General features: G+C 39.9%; 1 protein-coding gene across 1 annotated transcript; it reads right to left on the bottom strand.

Annotated features, from left to right (window-relative positions):
* Window positions 1-803: 803 nt before the first annotated feature.
* On the bottom strand, window positions 804-11,736 carry LOC125005668. Its single transcript, XM_047581185.1, has 15 exons — window positions 11,594-11,736; window positions 9,831-9,982; window positions 8,938-9,128; window positions 8,416-8,520; window positions 7,430-7,568; window positions 6,412-6,562; window positions 6,154-6,286; window positions 4,829-4,981; window positions 4,359-4,396; window positions 4,230-4,259; window positions 3,964-4,130; window positions 2,638-3,116; window positions 2,420-2,519; window positions 1,663-1,930; window positions 804-1,149 (listed from the first exon to the last, which is right to left on the bottom strand). The coding sequence occupies exons 2-15, from the start codon at window positions 9,960-9,962 to the stop codon at window positions 1,067-1,069; spliced, it is 2,169 nt and encodes a 722-aa protein (XP_047437141.1). The 5' UTR covers window positions 9,963-9,982; window positions 11,594-11,736; the 3' UTR covers window positions 804-1,066.
* Window positions 11,737-11,782: the final 46 nt, after the last annotated feature.

Raw genomic sequence — 11,782 nt, 5'->3', positions numbered from 1 at the left:
AAGTGAAAAAAAAAAAAAAAAAAAATATATATATATATATATATATATATATATATATATAAAGAGAGTATAAGTGGAATAAGTACATACATAGATATAGGTATAGATCTATACATTTTAAAGATGTTTTAACTCAGTGTTTCAAAATATTGCTGAATGGAATGGGTGTTTGTTGCTGTTTTTTATGACACTTTTCGGAAGGTGAAACGAATCTGGCAGGGAGTCCTCGTTTTTAAATCTACGAATCTCTGATGTTTCAGGGAGGATAGACCTTGGAAGAGAGAGTATCCATGTTGAGAGGCATCTAAGCTTTTTATTTTTCAACCTGTACATCCGTTTAAGAGGGTAGCAGGACAGTGTTCTGAGGCTCTCTGGTTAGCGAGCGATGCTGCAGAACCAAATCTCACAGTGATGATGATGGATTCTGTGATGGCAGAATGAACCTGAGCAGTGCAGTCTGTGACAGCCTGAATTTGCTCAGCTGTCTCAGGAAGTACATTTCGATTCATTGTTTCATTGTAACTAATTTGTCAATATGCCAGTTTCCCACTGATTTTAGTTAAAGACCTCTCACAGGTACTGAAAAATACTATGAAATATGGCTGGCTTCTTCTAAAAGCCATTCATTAGACATTGTCTTCTTTTACTTCATAATCCATTTTCGAAGATAAATAAAAGTTATCTGTCTTACATCTATACACATTGAATATTAGTGTCATTAAAGGCTGACTCTTTTTCTCTTCGTATCCTGAAATAGCTGTATAATTGATCATTCATTGTGTAACAACACAGAACAATGCCACTTAAAACAACTTCGTAGATAAGTGTTTAATGACATATACATGTTATACCAACAATATCTCTCCTTCTATATATATATATATATATATCTATATAACAAGTTCATGATTTCTGCATTGGAATCATCTTTTTTTTTTTTTTTTTTACAGGTATGTCTTGTGCTCTCAGCTTAATTCACTGGTCAAAATAAACGGTGGAACCAGATGTGGGATCGATCTTCACTGCAGTTAACCATATTCTGACAGGTCATCATCCAGCAGCACTTTCAGTAAAGGACGACCTTTTGTAGAAATACACTGATGGATGTCAAAATCACTCCTGTTGCCACTGACGAGGCCTGTTCTGGAGCTACAGGAGAAGAAGATAGAGGAGGTTATACAGATGCATAACATGTACAACAGCTCACAACAATGATGATAAAACTTGTACATGAAATTCTCATATAATTAGATCCTTTGATGATCTCTCGGTGGTTATGAGACTAAAAGCAGTTTAATCAAAAGAAGTAGCCAGAGGCTCAAACATATGCCTCCAATTACAGGTGTAATTTGGATCATTAATAGACCCTAGTCATGTGAGTTTTAGGGGGACACCACACACAGACATTGCAAATAAAATCCTAAATTCCCCGCCAGGCGTTTATAACTGAAGACGCCACTTGGACCTGTGGGGAAGTCCACTTGCCTTGTTTTTTTGGGATGCATCATCACATTCTTGTGTTAGTTAATATCAAAAAGCCCAATATGAGTCAGTGCCTTGTTACTCACAATGTAATTTAGCGGTTAGCGAATTGAAATTTAAGTTCACTACTTTCGCAAACTACAAAAACACAAGGTATTTGTTAGGAATGCGTCATGTTACCGTGAGAGGTGGTGGTCGCTGATGCTGTAGTAGTGGTGGCGGCTGGAGTAGAACTAGTCTTAGTAGTAGTAGTTATAGCTGTGTTTGAAGCTGTTGTTGGAGCAGGAGTGGTGACCACAAGGCTAACGGGTCCCGAGCGGACGGTGTAGCTACTGGTGAACACGCTTCCAATCAGCGTTCTCTGACTAATGGCGCGGGTGCAGAGATCAGGACATTTCTGAGATGGCATGGTGGAGATGCATAAATTGACCGTGCACTGGACATACATCTGTAATCATGAATAGTTGCAATTAGTCGCTTGGACAGACAGCTCAATGAAGCATTCATTAAATAATGTTATTTATGAGGTGTTAATCACTACTTGATGGAATACTAGAACAATACAGTTTAAGAAATTGAAGAAGTGGCAACATTTTGATGTCATCACGGTCAATTTAATTGTGCTGATTATGTTTACGCTAGCTGGTCATTTTCTAATTACCCATGAAGCACAACTAAGGCCAATTTTCGGTCTTTACCCGAAGCATTGCTGATATTTTGAGCTGACTGAGGTGCTGTAGGGAAAATTAAAGCTACAAAATCACACGACAGTCTATTGAAATATTTCAATCGGGCCCAAATTAGTGGCCCAGAAAACAAGGAATCGCCAGTAAAAGAAAAAAGATTTTGATTAGTTAACATGCCAATAATGAGAAATTTATAATGAGAAAATGAAGTGCAAAATGTGTGTTCATGTGTGTTGACTGAGATCACAAACCGTTGATCCTTGGGTCCCCACCGAGCTCAAGTCAAGGCGGTAAACTTTGGATTTAGTTTCCTCTGTAACAACCTCTAATGTACTGTTGGACGCCAGACACCTGAAAGAGACAGAGGGAGAGCAACATATATATATATATGTATTACACTTCAAAAGCAGTAATGTTTCATTCAGTATCTGTCCTCTTCATTCCAGGAAACAACAGGAGTGGTGCTGACCCTTGGTTCAGAATAGGAGTGCTTTCCTCAAAGTCCTCCGTCTCAGACTCAATACAGCTGCTCACTATCATCTCGGCTCGAGCCACGCTGCAGTTAGTCAACAGATGGAGATCTAGCTGGCTGATCCTGGACCCAAGGCCCCCGTCAGTGGAGTTACTGGCCGCGCTGCTGTTGGTGACGCTCTCCGTTTCAGCTTGTCTGCGCGATCTCACCGGTGGAAGGAAGTCAGAGCGAAACCTCGGGGACCTTGTGTACTTTGAGAGGGGCCCCTCCCCTGGCAGGTGAAACTCTATCCAAACCCTGATTTCACCAAACGTCTCCTTCTCCGTGGGCAGGGTGATCTTGTACTGTGGCCCCTTGACTTGAGTTTCAGGGATCCGGCAGGCGAGAGGGAGGATGAGGGAGGGCTCGCGGCTGACCATCGTGTAGGGACGCACACTCTGCAAGGTGTTGGTGAAGATGAGCTCTGTACCAGCGTGCTGGGGGGGAAAAAGTACGATAGTGAGACTTCCTTGGGTATGGACAGAAATGAGCTTAGCCAGTACACCTCTACAAAATGAAGTTAGACAAGAGAGAGTGCTTACTCATAATAATAAATAGTTATTGAATTTTTCACATGATTAACAGAATTAATCAGATTATAAAATTGTTTTTAAACGGATGTAATCATATGATTTTAGATATTAACCATTAAGCTCCTAAACACCCAAATTTGCTGTTTTCTGATCAAAATTGATCAAAATTTACATTTTTTTTTCTTTTGTATATCAATGTAAATTGTTATCTTGGACCAAAAAGTTAGAAACAACATCAAGGCCTCTGGGAAATATATTTTTTTAGCATTACTAGAAAGAAGCAAAATATTCTTATATTCAATCAAATCATCTTGTTTTAAGAAGAAAACAAATCTGCCAATGGGTTAAGCTTTTCTTTGGCTTGACAAAAAGTCTTAAAATAAGCACAAAGTTAGTAAAATAAAGAAAACACTTCTTGTCTTCTTTGATACAACAATTTTTTGGTTTCTTGAAAATCCATTTTTGCAGTATAATAGACTGAACAAGTAATACATTTAACAAGAAAATGTTTTGTAGATGTTTCTGTAATCAAAATAGTTGTTAGCTGCAGCCCTACATCTGATTACACACTGTCCCTCACAACTAAAAACTAAAAAAAAAAGTTTAATCCAAGAACCTTTAAAAATGTCACCATATATATATATATATATTCATTTGCAATGTACCCACATACAAATGATTGGACACATGTCAGGGGAGGGTTAAAGATGTCACACAAACATATACAAGATAGGAATACGGAGCCTGTTACCACGGCCTTTGTGCCACAGCCGTCCAGGGAGAAGCGTGCAGTCAAGTGTGTGCTGTTGTAGATGACGGGGCAGGTGGGGCTGTTCAGCTGCAGTTCCTCCAGTTTGATGTCTTTGAAGGAGGTGATGGGGAGCACCAGGGACATCTCCGTGTTCTCACACTTGAGCTCTGCACGCAGACAACAGCAGCAGATTATTCACGAATTCCTACCCAATGCAAACACCAGCGGCATACCAACTAAACAGAGCAAAGTAATAAATTCCCGACCTGTTCCAGCAGGGAGCGTTCGCATTTCCCCTGAAAGAAGAAAAAGAAAATTACGTTTTAGCAGGATTATTTATGATGTGCCGCGTGGCTGTCATTCTTGTGACATTTTTAAGAAGCTGAAAGTCTTACTTTGGTACAGCCAGATGCATCTGGGCTCTGACTGCAAACTGGAAAGACGAGAAGGGCGGATCAGACCGCTTGATGAACTAGAAATGCTTTGTTCAGGATGCTTGCATTGTACTGGTCAGGAGTTCATGTGAGCAATATATGGAGACCTCGCTGCTACAGTGTATATGTATGTAAAAATTACTAGCTGTACCCAATCTACTATACTCAATATTTAATTTTCTGTCTCTGATGATCACTAATTATTATTGTTTGTTGAGACATGAGTTAAAATTTGTTTTAAGTCAATTCTAGTACCACTTTTAGCACCCTGTTTTTAGTGTACAATATTACAAGCAAAGAAAAATATAAAACTAATTAATCTGAATTCTTACACTGTTTAGCAAAACTACTATGACTGTACTACAATTTGGATCCCCAGTTTGGTTCAGCACACTAATAACTCTGCATAAACGATGAACAAAACAACAAACCTCTGGGTATTTGCAGCAAAGCAGATGGGCAGAAGGCGGCTCAGGTTGTTTTCAGAGCGAACCCAGGCCATGTCCATCTTTGCCAGGGGGCCGATCGACGTGAAACCAGTCCTGTACAGAGCAGGGGGCCCGACAACAGCCACCTCTGCAACGCTGCAAATGTAAAGTACATTTACATTAGTTCAGTAAGTCCGACAATATGCTGAGAATACAGCCTTCATTAACCTGAACAGGTCTCGTGCCTGATGACCACATTTCACCTACGTGTGTCTTAAACCCAACAATAGGCCGCATCACTCTCTAGTTCAATTCATCAGTCTATATATAACAAGAACGGTTTGCTCCAGGGTGAGATGCAAATTAATTAACTACTACAACATCAATGACGTTGTCAGGTCATACGGGTCCCGGGTATATGTGCTTTGAGCCGCTTTGAGAAATGAATGCTCTCTTTGCATACTGCGATAAAGTGGCTCCTCTGAGCGCGTTTCTCTGTAGACTGCACGCGATTAACACCTCCCTGACTCTGTGGTTAGTTTAGCTGCTCCTGTCGTGTCTCGCTTGTACTAAACGGAGCTATGTGATACCACCAGCAACCACAGTCAGAACAGACTTCAGAAAACTGTGTTATGTACGCTTACATGATTGGTGTGAAATATATACACACACAGAAAACACACACACACACACACACACACACACACATATATATATATAAATTACGGCCTGTTAAATATGTACAGTAGATGACAGATAATTGACAGCAGCCAGCGGAGATGAAAGAACTAACTTGAATACATTCAGCTAATTATTAATAAGCAACTCACTGTTTGCTGTTAACAAACTCTTACAAATATGCAACAAGAGAAGCTAATTTGGGTGGATGCAACATACCACAGAATAAGATTGAGGTTTTCTTGTTCCCATTAAGTCAAAATGTGAAGACTTTATGTAAAAAAAAAAAAAAAAAAAAGCTTGACACATTTTGTCTGTCGTACCCATCACACTGTGTTTCAACAGCAACGTGGATCAAGAGACAACAGGGTTATTGCTGCTGTATTGGCGTCTATACACTGTTTAGAATGCAACACTTCATGTGTAATCGTCTAACCAGACAGATAACAGATAGCTGAAAAGAGCTGTCATTCACTTTAAAGTCTTTTCTGTCTATTTTCAGTCTTTCTGAAATGCTAGAAAAACAGCAACAGGATTTTTCTTTTAAAAAAGAAAAGTAAAAGAAAAACAGTAAATGTGGCCCTGCCTGTTTAACCTGTTTAACACTGCTGCCGAACCGATGACGAGAGTAAGAGGAAGTTCAGACACACCTCTCTGGCTGTGATATGAAGTTGGCGGTAAATTTCACCTCCTGGAACGGCAGAACAAACAGCACCGAGTCCTCTTCGGGGGTGCTGCCCGTTGCCATCGGTTCATCGATGCAACTGGAGGACGACTCTTCCACTAGAGGGACGATAAAAAATCTGTGTCTTCATTTGAGCAAAGCTGTTGCTGCTGCTGCCATTGTTACCACTGTGTTACCCACACCTTCCCAATTAAAATGTCGTCCATCAGATTCCCAGACTCACCAGTGAGAGAGAGGTGCACAGGGACAGAGCTGAGGGCCGAGCCGTCCGTGATATAATTTATTCTGGGCGCAGGAATAAAGTCCTCCGCCACCAGGTAGATGAAATACTGCCCCGCCGCCGCTTTTCCAGTGAAGGACAGCATGCATCTTGCCTGATGAAAGAGTTCAACCAAACAGGCCATTAAGCTTCCACTTAATCCAAACACAGAAGCTGACGTCGGCGGCTCCTTCTAACAAATTGTTTTTGCCTCACGTCCTTTTAGCCTCACCTGGAAGCCAGCTTTGGAGGATTGGACTGCAACTGACACAATGAAGGGCTAAAAAAAAATACCGCGGCCACGCTTATTCTGCACGAATGATAGCAGGAGTAAAACGTATAAGTGCAAAATAATGAAAACCTCGAGAAGCTCTTAATGTACCGCAGTAACTGGGGCCTCGTGGAGACAATTAAGTGAGTAAAGAGAAAGCATTTAATTAAGTTAACGTTTAGTTAAGCAAAAGAGTACTGTTGTATTGATTCAGATTGACTTAGCATTTTTATTTCTTTAACATTACTCGTCATTACTCATTACTGATGGTGAGTTATCACTGCCAGAAACACACTACTGTAATGACTGGGTTGTATCTGGTAGAATTGGAAGAAATGAATTAACTTCTAGTAACTGGACATTTCACGAAATAGGTGTTTGTTTGCAGCACTACACTGTCAGTAAAGAGGATGTTACATATACCCATCTTAGTAACAGCATGAGTAGAAAGTACCAATAATGATTATTCTGACACCACAAATATCATTTTACATATAACACATGTTTAACCTCGTTAATATGATGCTTTTCTTGTGACAAAAGTGTTCAGTAAGGTGTGGCTTACAGGCGCACACATCAGCAACGACAACCAAATCAGGTTAATAATGAGTTGGAAAATTAGTTTGCATTTTGCTCTGCGGAAACCAGAAGGTAATTACAATACCACTACCGAGTGAGATGTACTTCCTGAAACACTGACGTCGGACTCACCTTGTCCAGTTCTATAAAAGAGTGCTGAGGACAGCTGACACACTCTCCCTCGTCTTCTCGGGCAAAGCGACACTGCACTTTGTCTCCGTCCAGGTCTTTCACCGACAGATGGAAGTGGTGAGGGCAGTTCACTCGAGCCCTGATCCCGTTACACAGCGAGGGTCAAGCAGCGTGAGGGAAAAAAAAGAAAAAAAAAAAAAGAAGAGGAGATTAACGACCCTTTAAGTTGGGAAAACAATCACAACAAAGGAGAAACAGAGGATACGTTGGAGTCTGGAAAACGAACAAAAAACACGATGGAACTTTCCTGCGGTTTCCACTGGTTGCTGGAAAGAGGTCACGGACACTAAACATCTACATCTACATTAGATGTTGATCAGAGCGATATCGGTCCCATATAACGACTATACTGAGACTAATTACGTTTAATTAAGCCCTAAAACTTCTTGGCAGAAAAAACAAGTTGTGGATGTAATGCTGACACTTCCTAATCTTTTATACGGCAAAGTTGTTGACAAGCTATTTCATTATTTACACATCCAGAGTGTTGAATCGTATTTTCATTTATTTGGGTTTGTCACGTGGTCCAGTATTTCCCCCTTTCCTGGTCCCCACCAAGCACCAGATGACAAGGAATAACAGTATCTTCTGAAATTAGCTGTTCTTAACAGCTTGCATTTAACCGTGTCTGTTTCCCATCTGCCGCTGTGTGTTGCAGTGTGATTTTGTTTGAAAACTGTTCAACGAAGCTGTAAATGTTCACTCTGAGAGGGCCGTAAGTGGCATCGTTTTCATAAGGCTTTTCAGACTTTTTTCATATAAAAAAAGTTTATAACTGTATTAAAACTGTGCCTTTCCCAAAAGCACCTGAACAACCAAACTACTTGGAACTCGTCTAAATACGCACCGTGCTTTATCGTCCTGATGTAGCTTAAAAACTGGAGAAGCTAATGAATAAAAGTGTTGTTTCTGTTCGTTCCCATTACCTTAGTGGAGGAGGGAGAGCCACGTAAGCAGGTTGGTTGAGTCTCCCACTATTTGCCCGGACGGTCGGTCCTGCATTCAGGTATACATAGAATTCTGTGTTGGACCTAAATTTGTAAAAAAAAAGGTTGAGATAACAAATGTTCAGTGGAAATAAATCAAGACAGAGAGAGAGACAGGTGAGTAAGGGAAGAACTCAAAGACCTATGAGTTATTAGACAGTGAAGCACATTCTAAAAAAAACGGGACATTTTTCTCTTTGCACATAATAGAAAAAATAAAATAAAATGAACACACACATGATTTACGTATGAAGCATATCAGCAATCACATTTTGCAGACTGAAGATTAGAATACGGACACGATTATTGTTTATCTGTTATACATATCTATACTCTGGAGGGAAAATTAAAAATGACTCAGTCAAACTAAGCCACAGCTGTTCAATGCAGGTCACTTAGATTTACTTTACACATCTGATAAAAGGAGCGATGAAGTTGTTCAATGTGTATAAGGTCACATACCCTAAACTGATGGTGGCGCTGTATTTACTGGGGACGGTTTTATGCCACTGGCGGACACACCAGCCAGAGTTGGGCTTGGTGCCAGTAAAAGGTAACGGCGTTTTGTAGACCTCACAGTCCTCCCCTTCTGAACAGAGACCGGACAAATCTGGACAAGGGTCGGGAGCGATGGCGGTAAAATGAGCTCGCACCTGCAGGACACAAAGACACAAAATGACTGACTGTATTCATAAGGCTTACACACTATTATTATCATTTTATCTGTTAATTCAAGATTAAAAAATAGTCAAAACTGCCACATGTTGCTATTTAAACTGGTGGATCCGCTAATAATTAAGGAACTTCTTTTATTTTTCAGTTTCTTACATTAATTTTTCAATTAACGAATTACAATAGATCTTACACAGTGAATGGCACTCTATTTGGTTTTCTGATTTAAATTAACAAAAGGCTTTTCAGGATAAAAAAAACCCCAATACAATACAGTACGCCTTTATAGACGCTAAAATGGACTAATAGTTGGTTTGAGATGTGTAATAATTGTCTCCTGTCTGTATGAATTAAAGAAAATTATAGGAATTAAAAAAACAAAAGTATATAAATAAATATTTTTTCAGTTTTAATTAAGGTAAAAATAAATAAATGTATGGAGCAACACAATGCTGAGGCCTTAGATAAATAATTATACTTTTAAACAAAAGGAAAATGTTACGTATTAATTTAACTGCTTTGCCTCACGAGCCATGACAGAAATGTGTAAAGTAGAAATATGCACGTAACATAAGGGACACAGACTTGAGAGATGGGACAATTATTAAAAAAAAAACAAAAACAAAAATATCAATAAAAACGATAACAAAAAAAGCTTCTGGAGCAGAGAAAACGTTTCCCACCGTGTTTCCTCCGTCGCTTTTCAGGGGTGTGACGTGGACTGTGAGGCCCAGAGAAGAGGCTTCGTGGGACGTGACTAACGAGAGGAGAGTCAGGCCCTGCAGCAGGGTGCTCAGTTTGAATCTGCACACCATCCCAGCTCCTCAGTCTGGACCTGTGGAAAATTCAACCAGCAGTGAAAACACTGTTCCAGAAACCTTGAGTCACATAGTCATGTCATACTGTATTAAAAACTAGTCCAGTCAACCCGTCAACCTACCCTGCACATTGAGTCCTGACAACCGTCTTTTTTTAGACGACAGTGTGTGATGTCTCTTTGATGAGTGCAATGGGACATGCCACCTGTCCACATCACGGTGTGTCAAGGTGTATGATGTCATTTTTGAGGTTAGAAGCCGCGCGCCGCGATAGTTTTAAAGCATCCGATAAGTTACAAGTAAGTAAACAGTGACAATTATCAAAGAACACACGCGTAACTTCAGTCAGGACAGTCACGTCAAGGTCTAAGTCAGGTTATTCAAACCAAAAGGCTCACACAGCCACCACCACCAGCAAACAGAGACAAAAAAACTTCTTTATCCAGCATCTCCAACACTCTTACTTTGTTATTTACTGTTTAGATTTTACCGTAGCTCAATTTAACCTTTTTAAACTGCATTTTATCACTGCCTTCAAATTTTACAGTTAGTTAACTAGTTAAGTTTCACATTTTAAATAAAAAAATACACAGGGAAATAATTAGAATCAAACTTTTGGGCTGTATAAACACACATTTCTATCCATTCGGGGGATCATCCCACAGAACTGAACACTTCAGACACTTCGCTGTACCCGCTGTCATCGGACTGTACAACAACACACAGCTCTGACCTCACCCATGCAGTATATTTTATCACTTAATCCACAACTGTTGTCTGTGGTGTTTGTCCTATATAATGTCTTTCTGCTACCTGCTCTCTGTGCTCCTGTAGCATTTTGAGTTTCAGTCAATTAAGTATTATGTTATCTTAAAATAAACCAAACCAAAAATCACTAAAAACGTCTGACGTTTTCTTTTTTTGGCTCATCTCAGTCCGTGCAAATGGAGCTTTGACATTTCTATAGTTTCTTTGTTTACATTAGATAGAGGTTGATATAGTTTCACTCAGTGAGCCTTTAGTAGCTGTCCCTGATCTTATGGTGATTTTACAGTATCAGTAACTCTTGAAACAAGCTTGAAATTATTCATTTGACTCTTGCAGTAATACAGAAGCCTAACTGAGACTTAGAGGGTGAACATTTATCCTGTTAAAGGGTTGAACAGCGCATTGACTCTGTGGTTTAACAAACATGGCCGACAAGTCGAGACAAATCGCTTGAAACTCTTCTGCTACAAGGAACCTGTGGAGTTTGTTTTATATTTTAAGGGTTTTGACACCATCTGACAACATTATTACCTCAGCGCCACAAGTTCCTTATTTACATGTTTCATTTTAAGTCACGCCATTACGAACTTTCTCTATGTCTTTGTGTTGTTTGGCTGACAAGGAGAACGATTATCTGGGCCGTTTCTAGCTATTAAATTCAAGACCCCTTATTACGTCCTTAAGATATCACCTGATATGCAATTCGTGTGGAAATGAGAATCCACTTCCTCAAAACACAAATCTGCGAGCTTCGCGACTAAACTCACAGACTCAAATCTCTACAGAATAAACACAATTAATTAAGCAAACACAAGCAGGAATAAAATAAAGCAAAAGGAACAACGAAGAAATCCTTTTACCTTACGCTGCTTGTGACTCGTAGATTCAGTCTAACCTCCGAGTGTTAAGTTTTGATTGTACAGGTGTTCAGCAAAATCTGGGCTGTGAAAAGAATGGAGCTAAACTAGCTCGACCAGAGCTTTTAAGAGGCCTGACAATAGCTGCACGTCAAGAGGACGGCCCTGTGAGCTGCATTTGGCCATAACAGA

The sequence above is a fragment of the Mugil cephalus genome, chromosome 3, assembly GCF_022458985.1.
Source record: "Mugil cephalus isolate CIBA_MC_2020 chromosome 3, CIBA_Mcephalus_1.1, whole genome shotgun sequence".
NCBI lineage: Eukaryota > Metazoa > Chordata > Actinopteri > Mugiliformes > Mugilidae > Mugil > Mugil cephalus.
This window is presented reverse-complemented; position numbering and strand designations above follow the sequence as displayed.

Coding starts and splice junctions, on each gene's coding strand:
- LOC125005668 (XM_047581185.1), bottom strand. CDS start 9,962: ATGGTGTGCAGATTCAAACTGAGCACCCTGCTGCAGGGCCTGACTCTC. Junction 4,397..4,828: donor TTTGCTGCAAATACCCAGAG/GTTTGTTGTTTT, acceptor TCGTCTTTCCAG/TTTGCAGTCAGAGCCCAGAT. Junction 2,520..2,637: donor ACTCCTATTCTGAACCAAGG/GTCAGCACCACT, acceptor TGTCTCTTTCAG/GTGTCTGGCGTCCAACAGTA.